Source organism: Zeus faber (genome assembly GCF_960531495.2).
Source record: "Zeus faber genome assembly, chromosome: 10".
In the NCBI taxonomy this organism is placed as follows: domain Eukaryota; kingdom Metazoa; phylum Chordata; class Actinopteri; order Zeiformes; family Zeidae; genus Zeus; species Zeus faber.
In genome coordinates this window covers 17,061,080-17,085,871 of record NC_137199.1, presented here as the reverse complement: position 1 = coordinate 17,085,871, position 24,792 = coordinate 17,061,080, and the positions used below count along the sequence as shown (strand labels likewise).

The 24,792-nt window shown below is 44.5% G+C and overlaps 1 protein-coding gene across 1 annotated transcript in view; it reads left to right on the top strand.

The window, feature by feature from the left end:
• The window catches only part of rnf130 (ring finger protein 130), a 45,572-nt gene extending 22,364 nt beyond the window's left edge, over positions 1 to 23,208 (top strand). Inside the window, exons 6-9 of the mRNA XM_080008498.1 lie at positions 10,341 to 10,423; positions 13,984 to 14,080; positions 17,566 to 17,773; positions 21,811 to 23,208. Of these exons, the coding sequence (XP_079864624.1) occupies positions 10,341 to 10,423; positions 13,984 to 14,080; positions 17,566 to 17,773; positions 21,811 to 21,920 (498 nt within the window). The 3' untranslated portion in view covers positions 21,921 to 23,208. The remainder of the gene's footprint in view (positions 1 to 10,340; positions 10,424 to 13,983; positions 14,081 to 17,565; positions 17,774 to 21,810) is intronic.
• Positions 23,209 to 24,792: the final 1,584 nt, after the last annotated feature.

Sequence of the window (24,792 nt, the reverse complement as noted above, 5' to 3'; positions counted from 1 at the left end):
TGGTTGGGTTGGTAAGGCAGGGCCGGGCTGGCTCGGCTCTTCCTATAGGCGAGACAGGCGGCCGAGGCCACCATCACGAGGGGTGCGGAGAGGCTGGATTGTGGCGTGTTTTGCGCACATGTCTCCTTCTCCGAGAGCACCGACAAAGCGTGCGCTAGCGATGCGGGCGCCAGCGATGGGGTACCCGCGATCGACGCTGTGTTTTTATTTTAGATGTAGGTTATTTTATTTAATGTCTCCTTATGGAACAAACAAGTGCATATGGAACGGTATGGAACGAAACCGTGCGAAATGGGGACACTTTCTCCATGACTCTCTCCCCGATCACCCCCTCTCCATGCGTTACGTGCAGAAAATAATCTTAACTATGGTCTATGGGCCACCTCCCCACACTGTTTTTAGTTGTCTTATTTGGAGGAACGGTGCATGGCTCTCCGCAATCGGGGTGCACGGAGAGCCGCGTTCGTGTCTGGGCACAGACGATCCACACATGTAAAAATATGTAAAAATGTATTCCCCATTGAAATGTTATCCCTGTGCATTTTGTAAGCTTATATCTATTTACCTTGTTATTGTAATTAACACTGAGTGGAAAAAAAAACAAAAAAAAAAAACGACTGCTCGAAGAACTGACTGATGAATCGACTCGTCGACTTTCAGGGGACAGCCCTAATAACTGACAATTAACAATACTCCAACACATCCAGGGTCATTACAATATTATGTTATATATTACTATATCCGAATCACAATATTAGATATTATTATATCTAAATTCCATAATGAAATAAAAAGTACTTGGGATTCCCTGGTCTTTTATGAAATATATGTATTTGAATATAAGCAATGGCACTTTTATAGAGTTGGCTTCTTTTTATCTAAAATGGAAAATTAATGTCTACATTAAACAAATGTTAAGTGCTATATCAGATTGCATCGAATCGCATCGAATCACATCGAACCGAATAGTTCCGTATTAAAATGTGTCGTCTATGCATGCATCGCAATGTAGCGCATGTATCTAGATACAGTACGTATCGGCTCTTCTAATAAGGGAGAGATGCACACCCCTACTGCTGATATTTACACATCCAAGCTGTGGATTCAATACTTTGCTCAAGGACACGTGGACAGTGTTATTTTAAGGGACAGGAGTTTTAACCCAAATGTCCCATTCCATTCTGGGCAGTGGAAGTCAGAGAGAGGGTTGTCATTTTTATCACATTTTACTGTTATTTATGGCCTTCACCTTCAGGCCAGGGGACATTTAGGGCTTGAGATGAGGCGATCAAAGTGACAGATGGCCGACGTGTCCAGTGACAGCCTCAACATTGTCACTCTGTGTGCCATAGCACTGACTGCAGAGAGTCAGAGGTCATGGGGAAAGAGATGGCGTCTGCTGAAGGAAATAAGGCTTGTGTAAAAGACATGACAGCTTTGAACAATTGTGATATGTGGCCCACAGGATGTCTAGGGGGCTCTCAACATTGTCATCTTAAGGAAGATAGATAGCTTTGTTAATTGCACCAATGCCGATACAGCAAATTCTTTATCATGAATCCCAGATTTCAAAAGTGGAATGTTTTACAAGTGATTCATAGTACATCATGTAAACAGGAGAATGATCTATCCAAAATACTGACTTGTTAAGGGAAAACCCACATATTTCTTTGCCTAAACCTCATTTTTAAATCATTGGGAGTCAATCCAATGATCCAGTATTGATCCACACACTGCAATGTAGTACAATGAGGCAATCGTGACCATGTACTTCAGTGAACACGATTGCCCGGTGCTCGGCAGTCAGCTCAAGCTATTCACTAGGCTTAAGCTATTCACTAAGAAGTGGACCGATTTAAAAGATTTTAACACTGATAACTCGGTTTTACTCCAAATGATCGAAAAATAAGGTAAAAGTTAAATAATTGTGGGGTTTTCATTTGGAGCAACACTATGTAAAATCTCCCAAAGCCTCTCTCCCGGAGCTGGGGGAGAGTGGTTGTGCGGGAGCCGTGGACCTTGTTCTCACTGGAGTGGCATGGTCTGTGGAATTAGCGCTGTAACCTAGGTGTACATTATATTTGCGTTTGTAACATAGACTGTTATTGAAATGTGACCAATTAAGTTGAAATTTGTCCGGTCAATGAATTATTTTCGGACACCGGACCAAATTTTACGACAATGGTGTAAAAGTAAAATTTCACTCAGAAAGGGTAGGGGCGCCAAATCCCAAATACCAAAAGTTACAAAGTGCTGCTTAAACTCCTGCAATGCAACAACTATATAACATTAACTTATTAGTAACACTTATTTGTCTGGATTTTGCCCTGTTTTGTTATTAGTTTATTTTCTTCCTTGTTTTGCTGTCTTCCTGAGGTGCTGTCACAATGTAGGTGGCCATTTGTATTCTTTGACTAAACCTGTTTAGTTGTCCTGACATTTCAGATTCCGTCGTCCCTCGAGCACTCTGACATCATAGCTCTGTAATTACATGTCAGTCTAGGCCTGGCTGTATATACTGGTCCGCTCCACTCTCGCGGTGTCAGATTGTCTCGTCTCTTCCACCCAGCTGTCCAATGTCCTTGCGTGCCTGGTCCTGACCGAGTTCCCTCCTTGCAGATTCTGGACTTACCCCTTTAGGATTGTTAGCTGTATGGATTGATCTCCTGGTTCTGACCCTGGCCTGTTTTTTGGAATAAACCCTTGATCCTTCACATCTACTCCTTAGCCTCTGTTGTGTCCTTCATTTGGGTTCACCAGACAGAAATCATGACAGTTTCATGACAGTAATATCTGACCAGTCATTAACCCAGCGGACCCAGCCTTTATACCTTTCAGGTGGTTCTTCATCAGGGACCAGCCAGGAGATTTACCTGCTAGCCACCAGCCTGCTAGCCACCGACCTGCTAGCCACCGGCCTGCTAGCTGCCAGTCTGATAGCATTAGGCCTGCTTGTCACCAGCATGTTTCCTGGCCTGGAATTCCCTTCTGGCGCCCCAGAATCGCCGCTGCCCAGTGCCGCTGAGTGTCCGCTACCCAGTGTCCCCAAGTCTCTGCTGCTCAGTGCCCCAAGTGTCCGCTGCCCATCGGCGTTGGCCCAGCGGGCCTCCATGGGCTGGCGTGACCGAGACCAGCAGCAGCTCGGCACCGTTGTGCAGTCGCTCTCGATTGTACTATGCTCACTATGCTCATGCAACAGCTGGCATCCTCCGATTTCCGAGTTTTCCCACCGACCATCTAAAGAGGCAGCTACACCACCGGCTGCCACCAACCCTGTCCAGGAACCTCTCCCATCACGACCCATTCCTGTTCCCTGTTACAGAGCCATCGGGCACCACTGCCGAGGCTCAGGCCATTCCAGAGCCATCAGCCACTAATCCTGAGGCTCAGTCCGTTCCTGGTCTCGAGCCGTTGGTCAGCCCTTGCTGACGCCCAGCCTGTGCCTGTCTGTTTGTATGCTGCACCAACATCATCATGGCCGTCACCTGCCCCTGCACTGAAACTACCTACACTTCCTCAGCAGCAGCAGCCTCCTAGCTTCCAGGCACCTCCAGAGGCGGTGTTCACCTGTTTCCCTGGTGACACCAGTTTCTTGGATGGTCGCCCGGTCGGCTTACTACGTCGATGTCTGGCTGGTCCTCCGGTGGGTTTTGCCCTGTTTTGTTATAGTTTTGTCACAACTTAGGTTCTCTTACAACTTAGGTTGCCATGTGTTATTCTGTCACGTATCCTGTTTAGTTCTCCTGCCATTTCAGATGCGGTCTTCCCTAGAGTTCCCCCACTCCCAATCGGCTTCCCCCCTGTTAGCACTGTGGCATCATAGCACTGTGACAACATGCCAGTCTTGGCCTGGCTATATATACCGGTCCAGTCCGCTCCTGTGGTGTCAGAATGTCTGGTGTCTTCCACCCAGCTGTCCAGTGTCATTGCCTGCCTGGTCCTGACCGAGTTCCCGCCTTCCCAATCCTCGACTAACCCCTTTGCCTGCCCCTTTGAGATTTTAGCTGTATTGACTGATCTCCTGGTTTTGATCCCGGCCTGTTTTTTTGCGTTAATCCTACTCCTGAGTCTCCGTTGTGACCTGAATTTGGGTTCACTAGACAGCAGTCGTGACAGTGTTCTGACAAATTAGTTGACTCTGTTGAATTATAGTAACCAGATTGTGACTGAAAGAATGATGACTAGTTGGCAACATCAGTGTGTATGGGCTAGTTGTACCAACTTGGCAAGTGGAAGCAACAATGCATTAAGCAGCATTAGGAGTGTGGTGGAGACTGTAGACAGCTTTGTGGTCTGAAGAGTGGCTGGTCAAGGTCACAGCTTTCTCTTGTCATGAATAAAGCATGAGAGAGAGAGAGAGAGAGAGAGAGAGAGAGAGAGAGGGAGAGAGCGGGAGAGAGCGGGAGAGAGAGAGAGAGAGAGAGAGAGAGAGAGAGAGAGAGAGAGAGAGAGAGAGAGAGAGAGAGAGAGAGAGAGAGAGAGAGAGAGAGAGAGAGAGAGAGAGAGAGAGAGAAACTGAATCCCTCCAACTATAGGTGGTCCGTTGGGAGGGATGGAGCAGGCAGGGCTGTATATCAGCAAGGGCAAGAAAAGGGAGGGATGGGGAGATTGACTGGGAGGAATGCCATTGAGGCTCCTTGGAATATGGTGGATGAGGAAAAGTCACAAATAGCCACATGTGTTGTGGATTGCGGTCCTGATAGGGCGGCCCTGGCAGTGCTTAGCTTTGGATAAGATGGCACCGAAGACATGTTTACAACTGTGGAAAGCTAATAGGATTGGTTGTCAAGGTGCACCAACTATCTAGATCTGTGGGGGTCCTTCAAGAGGTTCCAGGGGGGCCCCAGCAAAATTATTGGTGGTTAAACTATTACCACCATTAGAGAATGCACAATAATGACTGTCATCTCCCTAACTTTATCATTGACAGGTATAGTGTTACATTAAATTATATCTAAGTTCGCAGATTTGGGTCCTCCATTTGAAAAAGGTTGGGAATCACTGGTGAAGGTGAATTGTATTGTCCTTATATTACTTAACACAAGCAATCCCAGTGCAGTTTCCCAGAGTTTCTGTCTCTTTATTATCTCTCTTTTGCGCCGCATGACAACATGTAAGTTGTCTCTCTTGGTCAAAATGGCCGACTTATTGATTGAACGACGGTTGCCAACAGGACAGGTCATCCTCGTAACGTATTTCATCACAGCGTTGAGAGCTCCATCTCCTCCCAGCCAAACTGACATTTCATATCCTCCCCGTCAGCCGCTGTCCGCAGCCAGGAGCCATCCATCACCAACGGCGTGGCCCAAAGCCCACTCTGAGTGGTAAATTAAAGATGGAGTCTATGAAATCCTACCTCAGCGTGGTAAATTATAATGGCAGCCTGTAAAAATGCAACCTTAAAATGGCAGTCCATGTTATTTTGACAGGAAGTGAGCGACTACTTGTATGTGCGACTTAAAGGTCACCTCCTCTATTTTTTACAGTTTTGAGGTATTTAATGTTTCCTATGGCACTCTCTGCTGTGATACTTATAACAACTGATGAGAGTGCCAAAGGTTCAAAATTTCAAGCTCTAGGCTCTTACAGTCACATCTTACATAATTGGTTATTTCATTTTTATGCTAAATTTTGGGAATAAAGATTCTGCAAAAGCTCTAACTGAAACTTTGATATTCATTCAGTCAGTCAGCTGGGAAATGGAAGAAAACGGGGAGGTAATGCTATTGGGATTTTCTTTTAGTTTGGATAACTTACCATTCCCTGGAATGTATGAATAGTTTCAGTAAATAGAACTGGGGCAACGCTATGCAGCGGGTTGATTCCGACTTGCTCTGAAAAAACGCCGCGTTTGCAACAAAAGAGAAACACATCGAAGGAAAGAAAAGAGAAGTGACGGAGGAAATCATTCGCACTTCCTTTCAGCCGAGGCTTGTTACCGTCCTGCATGTCTAAGTTGTTTTCGCCCGCCTTACAACCGATGTCGTTCCAGAGCGGTGGCTGCCGCTCGCTGTGGGATGCTGGGCGATCTACAGTAGGAGGGCGGCGGACTCTCCTCGGCGAGTATCGATCGGCCCGCGTGCAGGCGCCGCCGTGGGGGGCCGGCGGCTTGTCCTTGGCTCCGAAGGGGTTTGTCCTCTGTCAGGAGAGACAGATAGCCACCGTCCAGGAATAACTCACTGATTCCCCACATCCCCCCCCCCCCTGCTACTCTTTCACTCACTTATTTTTTCGTGCCTTTATTTCCCGCTCGCTCCTGCTCCATCGGAACATTTACCAGGCTCACTGAACCTGTTTATTTCTCCCCGTGCTCCCATCTCTTCTCTTCATGTGTGTTTGTGAGGCGCTTGAGCAAGGGCGGCGAGCAAACTCTGGCCCGCGGGCCTATTTCGGCCCCCCGCTACGCATCTCACGGCCCGCTGGGTGTTAGATCTGACAGCCATTTATTTTCACATTTTGAAAAAGTGTTCGATCATGCCTCATTTAACAACAATTTGTCTTCAAAAGTCTTCCCTTGGAAAAATCGATGAACCTTTAAATATAACAAGAACTCTTTCTCTTTAAAAGTGAAGTCATATTATTTTTCTTTCGTAGTTTTCTTTTCTTTAGTTCACAGTAGTCAATGGCCCCAATGGTGTATGTAATAAAGAATCTGGCCCCAAACAGGGAAAGGTTCCCGCCCCTGCTTTCCAATATCCGTTCTTTCACTATTATTTTTGTCTTTCCTCTGTCTTTTTCCTCCCTCCCCCACGGTGCACTTGTCTTGTTACTGACATATCGGACAGGCCGGAGTTGGCAGAGTGCCGGCCCCGGCTTTGCTGCCGTGGCGATATCCATGCCCTCCGTTCTGATCGCAAAGAGCATGAGCCTTTTATTAACACACTTGAGGGAATATTAACACTCCAGTCTGTAGAGCCACAGTCATTACAGGCAGTTTAGCAAAACGGATCAGACTGATCAGCTGGATCTAAGTGAAAGCTCTGATCCCTCATTGATTTCGGCTGTTAAATCTCTAAAAGAGAGAGAGAGAATTCATCCAAATGCTATCGGAATGACACCTGTGTACATATACTGTTACACTAATCTCTGTCGCAATGTAGCTGAATGTTATTCTCCCTTGTAAGTCGCTTTGGATAAAAGCGTCTGCCAAATGACTAAATGTAAATGTAAATGATATACTGTTTATACTGTTTATTTAAATTTGCAGTCGAGGAGATTGTCTGTGTGGGGTGGTTTTACCCTCATGTTCACTGTAAAATGTCCAAATCTTTCTTCTTGGTCATCTTGCATCACAGAATTACGTTGTCTAAAGTGTTTTTCAAAGTCGTGAGGACTTCACTTGGTCTTTTGGGGGGATTTTTGACCCTTTACCCTCCATTCTGAAGTCGTCAAAAATGGCTAGAAAGTCAATGAAAGCAGTGAAATTAATGGCATCAACCCACAACTTGGTGCAGCAACTAGTCACATGCAAATGGCCATCATTAGGCATAGGTATAATGTTCAAAGCTTTTAAACTCAAAATATTAATTATTTTATTAGGCTATTACAAATATAATGTTTATTACCTTGTAATTGATAGAAAAGACGTACACTGTCAAGCTGCATCGCAAATGATTCCTTAGGGTCTCTGGTGTAAGGCTTGTATGTGGCACCAACAAACACAACAAAATAACTCCAACCCCTCCACCTCACTCGAAGCCCAAGAAAGGGGCTTAAGAGGTGAAGAGTTTTTTCACGGGTCTAGCCTCTTTTCCTCTTAGAGAACACCAGATTAATGCATGCAAATGTTTGTCTTTTTTTTTTATTTTCTTTTTTTTAAATTAACCTGTGCTGTCTGCATGCCTGGCATACAAACAAATATTTATAAGCCTGAGAGTCTCATAGTTAGTCTGCAAGTGGAGTCTAACTTCTCAACCTGCAATGTCACTCTTTATTCATTCTTCAATCATCAAGAACTGCTGCAATTACTCTGTCCTGTGGACGATCTGTAGGATGATAGGATCACAGCTTTTTGTTACACAGAACCACAACCAATCCCCCTCTTTGGAGAACCATCTTACCATGTTTTGGTCTATAAACAACTAATCATCATTACTACTCCAGGAGGGGGAAAATCACCACGGGTGAGACAAACAAAGATAGAAAAAAAAAAAAACATGTACATGGAAAAACATGAACATAGAAACAAACAACAACATGTACACGGAAAAACATAAACATAGAAACAAACAACAACATGTACATGGAAAAACATAAACATAGAAACATTGGACAACAACATGTATCTGCAAAACAGAGTTAATTAAGTCCAGGAAAATTGGAACAGCAATTGGGCACGTGGCCTCTTCCTGTCATAGTTGTGGCAGTAAATCAGGGAGGAAAGGAGAGGGATTTAATCAGGAGGGTGTTCGGAGTGAGTCACAGAAGACCCCCCAGCCTCCAGAGGAGCAAAGAGCCCGCGGAGCAACCCCCACTCATGGCCCCGGGAGCATAAACCAAAGCGCAAGGAGACCCTGCACCCCGAGGCGCACACATACAACCCACCCCCATGTGCAGGCATAAGTCACACCTGCAGGCGCAGAACCCGGTCCTGGACGCCAGGCAGGGAGCCAGATCCCATGCCGACAGACTGACACCCAGCCCGACCCGCTGAGCCAAGGCAAGCCAGCGGGGCCCCCATGCCCATCAACATCCGCGCAAAGGAGAGGCCCGCCATACGGCAACCGGCCAGACGCCCCACGGCAACCGGCCAGACGCCCCACCTGGTTGCCAGCGCTCGGTGCAGGACATCCGGTGCATGTCAGCCCCCACCGACGTCCGCAGACAGCCAGATATGTGGGCTCCACCACCACCCGCGGCACCCACTGCAAAGAAGCCACGCAGCGGGAGCAAGGCCGATAGCCGTCTCACACACCCCAACCCACACCCAGAACAGCGAGTAGCCTCCATAGGGACATGGAAAGTACCCAGCCCTACCAGGTACTTTTTGCAGCAGGCCAGAAACCACCCGACATCAGGAACAAGCTCGCAGGACCTAAACCGAGCCCCCCCACCCCTGAAAGCCCAGCGCTCAATGTGTGCTGTTGGTAATTGCAGATAAAATTGCAGGGCGTGGGGGTGCGAGTCCTCCAAGCATGTCCAATCCGAATCACTCGTACCCCTCCTGTCCCGCAGACCCTAGTCTGGTGGACTGTTGTTTGGAATAAGATTTGTGTTGGGGTGTATATGTTCTAAGCTAATATAAGTGGTATTAAAATTGCAGGCCAGAAGTAATACATGTAAATGGGAGTTTGGAATCCCCCTCACCATAGTTTTACAAAAAAGGGGCCCCCAAATGACATTTTGCATCAGGCCCCTAAAAAGCTTGGCCCTGCGTGTAACTGAAACTTTCAGATCTTTGCAGAATGTGTGCGTAAGATTGACAGGAAGCCATGATGTTTTCAGTGTGACAACAGACATATTCTATTGCACTTAGCAGCTGCCGTTGCCTAGCAACTGTGCGACACAGCTGCCAGGAAGGGCGCGGGGGGGTTGCTGCTGATTGTTAAGTTTGGTTAGTGAGGTTCGGAATGTTATACCCGAGATGGAGATAAAGGGGAGAGGAACAAGTGAAAGAAACAGAGCTGGGAAACAAAATTGGTGTGTGTATGTGTGTGTGGGCGCGTGTGTGTCTGTGTGTGTGTCTGTGTGTGTGGTGGAGTAGGTGTCGGTTGGGATATCAAAGAACAGGATGCTGTTCTCCGCCTCAAACTGTCAGCTCAAACAGACACATCTAAAACTCGTTCTTTGGGTTGCCATCTAAGATAAAACTTTATTAATCCGGGGGGTGGTGCGGGGAATCAGGTGTTACAGCAGCAGCAGAAGTTGACAGAGCAGTTCAAGTCAAATAAAAGAGATCCATTTATTTTTTTTTAAGAGTGAACTGGTGAACCCGAGATGGGCAGGTAAAGTACAAGTGTGGTGCATAGCAGATAAGGGACCTGCTATGCACTATGTTACAGCTGGCATTAAAATGTGCAATGCTCTATCTGGATGAGGAAATACACATGGTACTGCACAGTGAAATTGCAGTGGGAATGCTGTGGGATCTGCCAGAGCAGTTCTGGAGATGGTCTGGCTCGCATGGGGATTGGATCTCAGCCAGGTTGAAATGAAATAAGTCAAGAGCGTAGAGTGAACTATTAATTGACTACTACTTATTAATAGTGCTAGTAGCAAGCATCTGCAATGTCTGCCTGCGACTGTAACCCGGTGTGTTCTCTCCTCTGTGTGTGTGTGTGTGTGTCTGTCTGTCTGTCTGTCTGTCTGTCTGTCTGTCTGTGTGTGGGTATCTATTGCAGGAAACAGACCCAGACTTTAACCACTGTGCAGTGTGTATCGAGGGCTACCAGCTCAACGATGTGGTGCGCATTCTGCCCTGCAAGTAAGTCGAGAGAACACACTTTACACTGAAACAATAACACACACACACACACACACACACACACACACACACACACACACACACACACACACACACACACACACACACACACACACACACACACACACACACACACACACACACACACACACACACACACATTTGCAGAGCTTGTGCACACCTACGTGATCTGCGGTGATCACCTGACAAACCAAAAGAGGAAGTTCATTTGTTTAACCATATTTGTTTTGCAAGTTCATAAAACAACAGATGTTTGATAACCACAAATGTATCTCATATTTGGGTCTAATTGTTGTAAAAAGGGGGATGTGAGTTAAATCACATTGATGCTTCGATCAACATATTCAAGGCAGACGAACAGGATATTGAACACACATCTTTCCTCTGGTCAGCATGTACTGTATATACGGTGTGGAAAACATATTGATGACACTGTTGTAATGCTGGAACCTTCTAAAAAATCAACCAGTCAGCATATAGAGAAGTCTTTAATGTCTCATCATTAACAAAGACAGAGAAACAGCAGGTTTTCATGACACTACACTTCCACAGGATTAATTTTTAACATAATTAAATATCTCATATTTAGAGAGTTAGAGTAGTATCACATGTATTGTATATAATAATAACAACAAAAACCTTTATTTGTATAGCACTTCCCTAATAATAATAATAACAATAATAATGTTAATAATAAAGAAAAAGGAAACAAGCAAAATTCAATAAAGATAAATAAATAGTATTCTCAATTTCAATAATCCATTAGTTATTTACCGGATGGAGATCTATAATTATGTTTTCATTTTCACATAAATTAGATCAGTTGCTTTTAAGAAGCATTGTCTTCAGGAGCTCAGGTAGACATAGACCTAAAACGAAAAGAGGAAGCTGCAAACCTTTTTTTACAATAAAAAGAAAACATAGCTGTAGTCATCTCGAAACAGAAGAACGTCCTCCCTTCATTTCAAGTAGGTTACATTCTGCAGCGCCTCTTCTGCCGTCTTCTAAAATAGATAACTGGCTGTAGCTGCAGCTCAGGCAAGAGCAACAATACGCTTCACACGCATACAGCGCAAATTTATATCCCACTGCTTGTGTAAATACCACTCCACTGCCTTGTTTGACAATATGGTCTGTGAAAAGATATGACTCCTCTGAGTCCCTCGCAGAAAATCAAATTTTTTACCTGTTGCCATGATAAAAAAAAAAATCAACTCGTGTTGAAGCGTGTGGTTCCAGTCATTGTGTTTTCACTTGTTGGAACAGGTTGCGACAACCTCAGATGCAAGTCTAACTTAGCACAGGGGTTCTCAACCTTTTTTCAACAAAGGACCTATTACAGTATATGAGTAAGGCTTGTAAAGCTGCTGTGGTGTCACCTGGGGATGGGCAATATGGCAAAAAATATATCGTATCACAATTTATTTCGGGGCAGGATGATGATCCACGATCTTATCATGATTCTTTTTCGTGTTGTTTTTCAAGACTATTTTTCACTGTTACTGAACAACCAAGCTCTTCTCTTGGTGTGCCTCCTGGTCCGTCTCTTACCCCACATTGACTTGTTACCGTTTGGCCCAATGGGTCAGGAGCCAGGTGGAACAGGAAACCATTCATTGCTGAGAGTTTATTTAACAAATAAAGAGGGAGAGAGAGCACCACAGGAGCTTCTCAAGACACTGCTGATTACCCCCAATCTCCTGCAGCTGCGTCCCCTTCCGGTTGCCAGTGCTGGCTCTCACCCCCTGTTTCTGCATACGTATTTGTGTGGGTAGTGAAACAGGGATTTCGCCAGACAATGATGTCATGACCTCTTTTTAGATATGCCCAATGATTGTTTCACACATTAAGCATGCACAGGAACCCTAGTGACAAATTTTCGGCATGGCAGACTACCGGTGTGTTTACCTTTGGCTAATACTGTTAGGTTTAATGTATGGTATTTCCTGTAAATATCCCGTATTTTTAACCATTCTATAAATAAATTGTTTGTCGGTGCCACGGTCTCTGCTGACCGCTGCGCGTTGTCACTCCCCATTTCTCCAAACAAAACCAATAATAACAGTGTGTTTTTTTATTGTAGGTGTATTCATTGTAATTGAATGAAACAAAAAATACACAGTGCGAAACGGGAGCTTGAAACCAGGACCGTCCCGGACAAACCAGGACCTCTGGTCACCGTAGTTTAATTCCATGTTTACAAAGAGCGTTACTTCATCATTACACTGCCGTGCCGACGTGTATAAATAAACTGCGCCCAATAGCTCTCAATCCACCTCTGGGTTTGCAGTTCAAAGTACACCGATGCCATGCTGTGTTGTTGTTGTTTTGTATTCACCGCTCAAGAAGAAGCCCATCATGCTCAAGCATGCTCTCAATGTTCTTCTGTGGTCTTTGACATTACGTTTTATCGGACGGATGGCCTCCCTACACATAGGAAAATCTTTCTGCCCAAAATCTTTCGTTGGATGAGAAACCTTGTATTGAAAGCATCTGCGATCAGCGCCAAATCCAGTGAGTGGAGTGTGAGCCAGCTCTGACAAAAAGCACGGTTTGTCCCCCTTCCCATTGTCGACCAAATGGCAGATCCTACAAAAGTTTTCATGCAGCGAAGACAAAGTTAATGAAAGTCTGCCTCATTTCGCTCTTCCCTGCCATTTTTTTTATCATCTTGAAAGACGATACTATCTCAAAATGACACAGTGAGTCGAAGAAAGTCGAGGAGACGCATTCTAGAAGCAGGGGGAGCTTTTGTTAATCAGACGTATTTCATTTGCATTACTTTGCGAGTGGCTTTAATTTGCATTAGTTAGCCTGAAGTGGAGTGTCTCAACGACTACTCAGACAGCCAGACTCTAGTGCTCAGGCACCAAACACACACTTTGATTAATATGCAGAACTAAGTGTCTTACTCATTTCTCTGCCAGTGTTGTTGGATAAATTACTGCTGAGGGCATTGCAAATGCTGTGCATGAACTAAAAACTGGCTCTCGGAAGAATGAACCAGAACCAGGCCCAATTAACTTTCATTGCAAAACCTGGATCTAACGTAATATCATTAAGCGGCCCTGGCCTGTCCAAGCAGAGCCCCTTCTAGACGCGTTTCCACCCAAACTACCCGGAAATTTAAGTCCCAGGAACTTTCTTTTTTTTTTTTTTCAGAAACTAAAAGGTTCCTTCAGCCTGTTGTTGTCTGCGTTTCCACCGCGGTCTAAAAACACATGAATATTATGCAAAAAGAGTCTGCTGATGTGTGAAAAAGCGACGGCTATTTTTACATCTGATCTGTCGGCTCCCGTTGAGACGCCGACGCCGCGCCGGTCCTCAACAGGCAGCCGTCGTCACACACTTCAGCCGCAAACCTTCGCATCGCGTTTGTCGGGAAGCACCGCGAGAGCGCTGCAGCGTTAGCACCGTGCTAACGAGGCCCCCGGCGCTCTGTGGTGATGATGCCGTAACAGTGTGGTGGACCTCATTGATGCTGACGGTGTTTTTTATTGTGTTTGTCGCCCTATCTCTCCCTCCGTACCGCTTCACAGGCATGTCTTCCACAAGATGTGTGTGGATCCCTGGCTAAATGAACATTGCACCTGCCCGATGTGTAAACTCAACATCCTCAAAGCGCTGGGCATCATGGTGAGTCACCTCTGATATAAATAACTACAGTTTGGATTCACAGCGAGGTCAGGGTTGTTTTTTTTTTTGTTTTTTGTTTTTTGTTTTTTGTTTTTTTTTCAAATATGTCAGTTATTATCGCTGGGTCTTCACTGATATAAACTCGAGATCGACATATCGTGTACAGACAATGTGACCCTTTCTTAGTGCTTTGCTGTATATTTTTTATTTATATACGGCAGCAGAGGGGTAAGTTTCTCGATAGTGGTCAAGCAGATCAACTGGCAAAGTGGGAAATTTCAACTTTGTTGTGCATTTTCATTATCCTTCTTAATATATCATGCTGGTACAATTCATTTTTTTAATTTGTTTTTTTTTATTAGTTTCCATATATGGCAAAATGACATTACATTTCATGAAGTTATGTCATTCAGCAGATGCTTTGTTACTTACACACTTTGGACAAATCTACTTACAATAAGTAGAGAAGAATCTTTAACACACAAACACTTTTTGGGTGGTGGCCAGTGAAATGTGGCCTCTGCATTTCTCCCATCCTGGCTTGTCCTTCCTCTGGGGGGAGCACGGTGCTAACAGCGCCGCAGATGGGAATCAAACCCAGGAGCTTTTTGCTGTGAGGCAGCTGTGCAATGCACTGCGCCACCGTGCCACAATAAGAACATCTTGTCACAGTAAACACATTCCACAACAACAACAAAACATGATGTTAAGGTAGTGCAGAGTGCACATGATCAATAAGTGTCCCTCTTTACTTAATCACCCTTTGTGTTTTTAGTTTTTTTGGCGGGGGGGTTATTTGTGAATAGTTGTCAACAACCATTCACCCTGACTTTTCTGAGCACTTCTCTTTCAGAGTGGTTTCTCTCCTAAATAAAATGACATATTGCTGTAATGCAAGGCTTGTTCCAGACAGTTAATCAAACACACTGAGTGCGTTTTTTTTTCCTCTGCGTGTGTTGGTTTGAGAGCGGAAAGGTCAAGGTCGCTGGAGTTGTTTTTATAGATGAAGCGTGCCTGTAACCAATCACACATTAGGTGGCCCTTCCCCTGTCCGATGAACATTGGCCTGTAACGCCCTTTGAAACTGCGATAAAGGCTTATATCCTAAAAATCGCATGCCGTGTTTGCAGAGGGTTAGAAATGACGTCCGACAACACCGTATTTTGCTCTGCCGTCCCAACCTAAGCACAAATGGACTGGCAAATCTCAAGCACCATTTTACCTTCCGTTATAAGACCTCCAGAGGAGCTTCCACCTTCAAACCCCATGGTGGCTTGCGCTTTTATAACGATGTGTGTGTGTGTGTGTGCGTTGGCGTGTGTGTTCATAATCAACTGTTGCATTTAATTTCTTTAATTTTACAGTGTGGTATTCATTTGAATCCGGCTTTCAATGGAATTTTGTCTCCGGTGTTCAGGTCAAAATACATCATGTTGGTGCATATAATCGTTATCACTGGTCCAGTTTTTCTCCCAATTACAAGTTGGGTTCATGATACTGGTAGGATTGTTTATAGCTTTTATATTTATGTGTATATTATTTACAGCTTAACACTCTGTAACAGGGTGGATTTGTACAGCACTTTACAGTTCCAGTTCCACATCCTACACTGACAATGCATCCTGATGACGCCCTCAGAGCCCCCTGGAAGGGCAAGAAACAGGGAGGCGGGGGATTTCTAAACGTTGGAACGGCTTGAAGTGCGATAGTTCACCAAGTGACAGGAGAGCGAGAGACGAACGGCCCGCGGCCAGAAGTCCTTTCATGGTGCAATCCTGGGGTCAGTGTGTTCTGTCGAAGCGCTCCCTCCCTCGGTGCTTCCTCTTTACTTCATTTGTTAGGATGACAGAGGCTGACGATAACAACAAGACTGTCGTCGTGGTGTGTGACCTCAAAAAGATTTTGTAGAAAATATAGTGTTTCCTTTTCGCGCCCACGTAGAGCTAGTCATCACGCGCTTAAATGTCGTCATTTGAAGTGAGAAACCATTTTTTCTCCTATAAGGGCTTAAAGGACGTATTGCGGCAGAGGTAGTCTTTGTTCCAGGGCAAACGCCAGCTTGTCGAACGGAGCTCGTTTACAAAAACGAACTCTCACCCACGCCTTTTTCAGTGACTGCCATTTCCCAGCTCCGTGCGTTGGTTTTCATCTCGGCATTCTTTGTGCTGTCTCACATCATCTTTGTGAAAGTCGTTACATAACACCGGGGGAGGCAGAGACTGCCGCCCGCCGGCCGCGTGAGGTACAGCAGTCAGCCGCTTGTGCAAACGAGTGTGACTTTCAGGATTAGAGTACTGATGATCGGTTGGATGCACGCACGCACGCACGCAACCACACACACACACACACACACACACACACACACACACACACACACACACACACACACACACACACACACACACACACACACACACACACACACACACACACACACACACACACACACACACACACACCTTTTTACAACAATGGAACCTGCTGCTGCTTCTATCAGCTGATGAACATCTGCTCCCTTATTTATTTCACTTGTTAGTTTACTTTCCTGCCTTTTCAAGTCAGAAGGCTCCGCTGTACTGTAAATGAATGCAAAGACGTTAAAAGAGAAAAAGGGTTTGGTTTAGAGGTTGTATTTACTTGACATTCAGTGAATTTCAAATCGATTATTATAATGGTTTAGTATTTGCTAGACAGTAAGATTTAACCACCTTACTTTCTAAATTATTATTATTATGATTTTTATTTTTATTTTATTTTTTATTATTTTTTACAAATGTCTTTATGCTGAAGAAAAGGGTCCTAAATGCAAATCCAGCCAAGAACCATCTATTTAACCATTCAGTCCTGTTTTGACTTGTTCAGAGTTTTGAGGGGCTGGAGCCTGGCCCAGTTTACTGCAGGCATTCAGGGAGACGCCCTGATCAGGAAGCCAGTCCAATACATGTTTACGGAGAGACGCTCACACACCATTCACACTTACAGCAATTTAGCCCCATTTGAAATGGGACCACTTCTGGTAAATCCACCCAACAGCCCAACCAGGAGTTCCCAAACGGGGGTCAGCATCCCCCTATGGGTGTGTGAATTGCAGGGGTCTGCAGTTCAAATTATTTATCATTTGTTTGTTTTACATTTATTAGTACAATTTTTTTTCATAAAATATATAAACTCACTCTCACCAATGAAGGTGAGTTTTATTTTGGTTGTAGAATTTTCACTTTTTGTCAGCAAAGTTTAAGAGAAATTAGTGTGTATTAATATTTGTGTGGCCTAATTTTGCAAACTCTGGTTTATTATGGGCAGGGGTCCTCAGCCAGGGTCTAGCCTGGCAGGGAGGCCTTGCCATGAAAAGAGTTTGGGAACCGCAGCGCTATACCACCACTGTGCCCCGCAAGCCAAACACACTGAATGCCCAAAAAGTGGAGCAGCGCCACATCGCTTCGGAGTGATGGTTTGGCTCACCGGGTCGTGTGTATCCCCCGCAGCCGAACCTCCCGTGCGTGGACAACGTGGCCTTCGACATGGAGAGGATAGGACGCAGCCAGACGTCCGGCAGCCAGCGAACCGCCCTCGTGGACCTGTCCTCACAGGCCTCCATCAGCCTGGAGCCCCTGCGGCACACTGGGGCCCCCCAGGGGCCATCGGACGGAGAGCTCACCCCCCGCACCGGAGAGATCAACATCGCCGTCACCAGTAAGAGGAGATGGGATGGGATGGGAGGGCTATTTAGTGTTTGTTTGGGGTTTGAGCGAGTGTGTGTGTTTTACTTTCCTCTGTCTTTCTTTCCTTCTACATTTAACATTCATTAATTTAGGATTCCCAAACTGGCTTATCTTATCGTTCTTTCTTTCTTTCTTTCTTTCTTTCTTCCTTTCTTCCTTTCTACATTAACATCCAACTACTTAGTATTGCCAAACTGGCTTGTCTTTCTTTCTTTCTTTCTTTCTTTCTTTCTTTCTACATTAACGTTCAGTCATTTAGTATTGCCAAACTGGCTTTTATTTTTTTCTTTCTTTCTTTCTTTCTTTCTTTCTTTCTTTCTACATTAACATTCAGTCACTTAGTATTCCCACACTGGCTTATCTATCTTTCTTTGTTTCTTTCTTTCTTTCTTTCTTTCTTTCTACTTTGACACAATTCAGACGCCTCTTTCCGCAACAACTTGCACCAAGTACAACCCCAGCGATTGGCAACTGCCTTTTGTGTTTATTAGAGAATAATTAAAAGAAAAGGGAACAATACGACAAATCTAAACATAATAATAATTATTATAATAATAGTAATAATAATAATAATAATAATAATAATAGTAATAATAATAATTACCAAGACGTGTTTTTGTGGTAGTAAAAAAGAAGCGGCTGTCATCAATCTCTTCGGTTAATCTGTCTCCCTACTTTCCAAGAGCGTCTTTTTGGATATTTTGGACCTTCTAACAGAGGTTAGAACGTAGGTAGAGGACGTGCTCAGAGGGAACACACTGGGATTAGGAAGGTGTGGAAGAGGTGGAGCGATGGAGTTCCCATCTCTCTCTTTCTCTGGTGTCATTCTATATCTGAGTCATCATGAATACATTGAGGGCGGAGAGAGACTCCTTTGCAGTCAGTCTCGATGCTGAGCTGAGTGTTTTAATCTGTCTTATCACTCGTTACTTGTGCCGTGTATGGTGTGCCGGGGAGCCGATGATATAAACTGCCAGCGAGGGAAAGGGTGAGATGCCTTTTTACGGAGGTGAACTGCTTTTTTACTTGCAAATGCAGATCCCACATCGGTAACACTTCCAAGGGCTCTTATTTGGGAGGTTTCTTTTTTTATATCTTGTTGTTTTTCAAAGTTGTTATTTTTATTCCGTTACGGAGCAGCCAAAGAAAAATCTGGAGACTTGTTGAAGAAAGAAAAAAGTTGATTCCCGAGAGATGCGACTCCGGTGCCCGTCTCCAATGTCTCTATATTGTTATTATTACATTCCTTGCCTTCAATTGGCTACTCGTTGTATATTTTATATTAAAAAACTTCACGTATCAGTGAGTTTGGGTGATACCATTGTCGTAAGCTTTCTAGGGAAGGGAGCCGACGGCCGCAGCCAAATCAGTCATTACCATGTGTCATAGTGTGAGGAAATGTGCCCGGAGGAGAAAATCTGAAAATCCGAAGAGATGGTTATCGATTTTTGAAGATTGCCACCTATTACAAACATACCATCACTGGAGACTGAGAGATCCAGTCAGTGGGAAACTGAAAAAACCTGGTGACTGGTGACTTGCTGGCCGCAGGATGAACTTTGGACGAAGCACAGATGTCTTTGCAGGGTTCTTTTTCTTTCCTTAGGAGGTTTTTTTTATTTATTTATTTTTTATTTTTTATTTATTTTTCTGTGGTCTGATGTTGACCCTGTTTTGTCGAAATTTTTACGCGATCCTTTAACCTTCTGCGTCGTCGTACTGGAGTAAGAAGCGCGCGGCTGCGTGCGATCTTTGGAGGCTGGTGCTCAGGAAGACCACCTCATGATGTCAGGCAGCCTCTGACACTGCCACACAGCGGCCTCATATCGTTATGTTGTTTAAACTCGAGCTGCAAATTGGATTTCAGTTAAATTGCTATAATATTATTTGCCCATTACCCAGAAGTCTATTTTTATCGTGTGTCAGGCATTTTCTGTCCTTCCTCTTTAAAGCTGCCAAGAGTGGAAGTCTCTTCGTCTCGCTTTGCTTTGCACCACCTCCTTCCTTTCCTCTCGCAGGCCTTTCTCCCAGCTCAGTGCTCAGCCTTTGCTTCGCTCCTTCCGATCTTTACCGATTCCCTCGAAAAGCCCTGTCGTCCTGTCCACCTGTTGTCATCTCTGCACCAGTCTTACAACTGGCCTCCGATCAGATGACAAGCTCTCCTCGTCTTTGGGTGTTTCCGTGGTTACCCCAAGTTTCACCCTTCTGTCTGTCCTTAATTCGACAGAAAAGTGGCTTATTATCGGATGCTTTGGACTTCTGAGTGCTCTAATGCTCACCTTCATGATCATCAAGGCTACATTCCAGTTCGACAGGCCTGAGTGAGTAGCGGTTTAAAAAGCCATGAACTTGAAGCTTTGTTAAAGTAGCTGCACTGTCTGCCTTCAGCAGGTCCACTCCGCGGCATCATAGGAGCTTCCAGACTTCAGTCTTTCCTCAGAGCAATAACTCTACACATGATTTACAACCACTTTGCTTATCGATGCATGAATCCCAGTTAGTTGAAGCTGCCGTATATGATCGCCAACCTCTTAGACTGAGCTCCCTCCACCTTTGTTCACGTTTGTTCTTAAAGGTCTCAAAGCGAGATATACTGTCGATTTGGACGGAAACAACGTAAAAATCAGGCCGCGCCCACCTCTCGAAGATTCATGGTTCAAGTCATCGTGGTTTCGTTTTGTCTCGGTGAAAGCGGGCGAGGGATATGAGGAGATTAGTTCCAGCATTTGATGAATTGGCCACATTAAAGGTATTTTGCTGGGATCTGTGAGATAATTCACTCCTTTGCTTTTCCCTCCCGTTGACCTGATCAGGATAACATCGAGCAGTAGAGACGGCGCAAATCACATGAATCAAAAACACAATTCTTTTTTTTAAATGTTGTCATAAAGCTACGGAGCCAAAGTGAGTAATTCGGGAATTATTAAGGAATTTTTTTTGTCCATCAACGTGACTCCGCCTCTGCCGACTTGAGCGGCTCCTCCACAGGAATCCCAGAAAAACACACAAAGGGGGTTCGGTTTGTCGCTCAGTTCTGGCGTTATTGCCGACGTGGCTTTTCAACCGATCCCTCTTGTCTTCGTTGTGACCTTCAGTCGCTTGTCTCTTCTGGTCAGTGATGGAGGGACGGAGCACTGCTTCTCGTGCCGTAGTTGTTCTTAATTTGATGCCTTCCACTTTATTTTTTTTTACAATTTTTCTCTCAACGATAGGCAGGAAATGAGTTTGAGCAACTTCCAGCTGGTCATTTAGTTGCTTTTTTTGATAACCATTGCTGTTTTTTGTTAGTTTTTGTGTCCAGATTTCTGTTAAGTCCAAGGTATGTGCCGATACTTGACAAAGACTGTAATCACTGAGTTCATGGCGTTACCTCTGTTGGTTTGAAGCACTGTGTTATCTGCTGTCTCCACTAGATGGTACTAACAGTGGTTTTAGTGTGAAGGACGTGTTATTATTTCAGTTTCTACACCTCAATAAAACACAGAGACTTTTCTATTTATTATATATTGGTTATTATATATATTTATTTTAAACCAAGTACAATTCCTAAGTACTTGTGGCTTAAAGTATATATCTGTCTATCTATCTACAGATAGATATATACAGAGCACCAATATTAATACTACAATTTCATTTATAAAGACTGTGGCAACATTTGGATTTGGATTTATTACCCACTTTGTCACCCACTTTGTAAAATGCCTCACAGCTTTGCCAGATCTTAAGGGACCACACTGGTTCAGCCCATTTTACTAGTCAGCAAGCACAGTTTATTTGGCCTCTGACCATTTAACCGATGATAGCTCACGGTTTTCGATTCTCTAATATTTTGCCGTATTTTCACGTTTTGCAAAACGATACGGTGAGACACCCTGTCCTGCTGACAACTACGGTACTTGTTATTGTTAGAGTGACTCAATTTTAACCAAATTTTGTATTTATGAATCCACTTCATTCGTCTTTGTTACTTGAGTGACACTAAAGATGCTATCCCCCCTCCCTCTCCAGGTGGCCATTTCTTCAACAGGAGCTTGGGGTTTCCGCGTAGCATCGTCTGTGAGATGGAGCTGCCCGACATTCAGGCTTCGCTGGACCTTTACGACGACAACAAGTCATGAGTTTTTGCCCTCGTTTTGACCCCCCGCCCGCCCCCTCCCCACCCCCCACACAGTCCCACCCCCACCCCCACCCCTCGCTGAAGGACGCTTGGCCTTTCCACACACCGATGGACCTCGGGGTGTTTGTGAAGTGTGTGTACAGTGTGGTTGGGGAATTGGGAGGAATGGAGGGAGGAAAGGGGGGAGTGCGCTGGTGACTGGACTCAACGGCTGGAACATTTACACTTCCATCAAAGACCTTCTTCCACTGCAGATTGTAAAATGAACCGTCAGAAAACCCAGAGAGAGAGAGAGAGAGAGAGAGAAATCCCGATCTCTCTAAGTTCTACCGACCCCCCCCTTCCTCATTTTGTTCATGGTTTTTCTTCAAAACAACAACAACTGTGGAGCCAGTAGTGGGGTCAACCCAGTTAGTCTACCGTTTGCAGTTCTCCGGTGTGTCTTTAGTTCTCGACAGCTCGTGCAGAATATCAATAGGTAGCCTCCATCCAGTGTACCTATATTGTAAATATGACTTGCTAAGTGGCATCTGATTATACTTCCTCCGGCTCTCTGTGCGTTGAACGACTCAACGCGGAGCGCCGCGCTACTCTGTGGACCGGAGCACGAAGAGGCCGGTTTGGCCGGTTATGTAACCAAAGTCCTGATTCCCCCTGGTCTCCGTACGAACACAGGCGGCCGAGGAGAAAGGTCTCCACGTGGAACTGTAATTTCAGGAACACAGAGTGCGTTTGCTAAACAGTGTTATATCCTGTAGCAAAAGAACCCTAATGTTTCTCTATAGTGCAAAGAGACGATTTAATGTGTACTCAAAAAGCTTATAAAATACCCTCAGCGTGTACTAATCAGAACCCATTGAAGGGGACCTAGTATATAAAATATATACTGTACAATCTATATACACGATGATTTAGCTTTTAAATGGCCTATGAAAGCACTGATTTAATATTGGTTTCTCAGTATTGTACATTTACCAATCAGGTGGAATAACTTGTCCTTTTGTTTCGCCTCTTTTCCCTTTATGTTCTAGGTCTTTGTATCTGATGCATCGTATTGTAGTGGTGATTTAAAAGGAGGGCGTTTGGGTTTTGTTCACTGTGTTACATTCAGTACTGCCTCAGCATTAAAAAAAGTGTCTATTGCTTACGCTGGTGAGGCTCTCGCCCTGTGTCCGCGCCACTCAGCTCGGCGATAAGTCACACCTCGTTCGCCGGAAAACTTTATTGATTCGGGGAGTGAGATACTGCGGATGCCAACTACAACGTCACAGATCTAGCCGCTGTTTTAGACCGAGCCAAGCTCATGTTGCAGCAAGAGGGGCAGAAATGGTCTCAACATGCTCCAAACACTGAAGAATGACGGTAATGCTAGGAAAAAAGTTATTATTATATACCGATATAATATAAACAATATTGTCCAGGTTGACTGACGCTGCACTTCTATGTCATCTTCTTGGCCAATCAGCACCGTTCTGCCACAACTTCATCCATCGCAGGTTTCCAGAGCGCACGTCACGTGAAACAAAACAGACGTGAGGGAAGACGCTGTGTTTTACGGCCAGAAAAGGAAGGTACAGTGTTGCAGACATATTGACAATATGCGAGCGTCGAGATTCAAGTGGTTTATTTGTCACCCTATCAATAATGCTCCTGGGAGGCGCCTCTTGATAATTTTAACCAATATGGTTTTTGGAAAAAATAAATAAACCAAACAAATATCGGAACATACAAAATGATGGTGGCCCATAAGTTCAAAACAAAAACAAACATTGAAGTGGATATCCTTTAGATAATGTTGTTAGAAAGAATCCCATTTTTGATAGTCATCATCACTTGTGTTATGCATGTGCTCTTCTATACGCGGTTTCAGTTGCTTGTGGCGGGGTCCACCTTTCCTGGCAAGAATGCAAAGATTGGGCACACACAAGAAGTGAAAGGCGGCTGTGGTGAATTTGATGAACCAGGGCAATTACTTTTGGTCAGTAAACTGTTGTTAAGGATGAACATGCACAAAAAGGACAGCACCCTTGGATGATAGTAATAAAAACACAACCTCAGGTGACCAAGGAACAAAAAAATGAATCAGAAGAAGACGACGGACTTTGGAGGGAAGGAAGTGACCGTCAGGGGAGAGGAGGTTGATATGAGTTCACACTCAGGCGAAAACACAAAGATTGAACGTGCAGTGTGTAGTATTTGGTGGCATCTAGGGGTGAGTTTGCAGATGGCAACCAACTGAATACCCCTCCCCATGGCGGCGAAACATGGCGGTCTCCGTGGTAGAGACAGCGGCCGCGAAACTCACGAATAATGCAAAAGGCCCTCTCTATAGCACAGTGTTTGGTTTGTCCATTCTGAGCTACTGTAGAAACATGGCGGCCTCCAGGAAGCGTACCCGCTCCCTACGTAGATAAAAACGGCTCATCCCAAGGCAACGAAAGCAACAATTCTTATTTACATGGGATGATACACTAATTAACACATACTTGGGGATATTGTATACCATTTATGTAAAGAACACACACAAAACAGAAATCAAACAACGGGAATGTACTGCAAAAAAATAAATAAATTGAAATATACAAGAAAATGTTAAACGATCGTAGTCATCATAATTTTAAATGTCAAAAAAAGCCACAAATGATGAGGTGTGATGTTTATCTAAAGAGAGAGTCTGCTCAATGATAACGATGATGTAAAGGTATGAATCACGTCAACGGGATACGTCATAAAAAAAAAAAAAAAGCAACGAAAAAAATAAATAAAAATAAAAAATCTTTTTTTGACAGAATCTGAGGAAAATGTTTTTATGTTAAAAAATCCGCGGCGGAAGCGGTGCGTTCGATCCTCCGCAAACGTGAAAATTAGGAGCG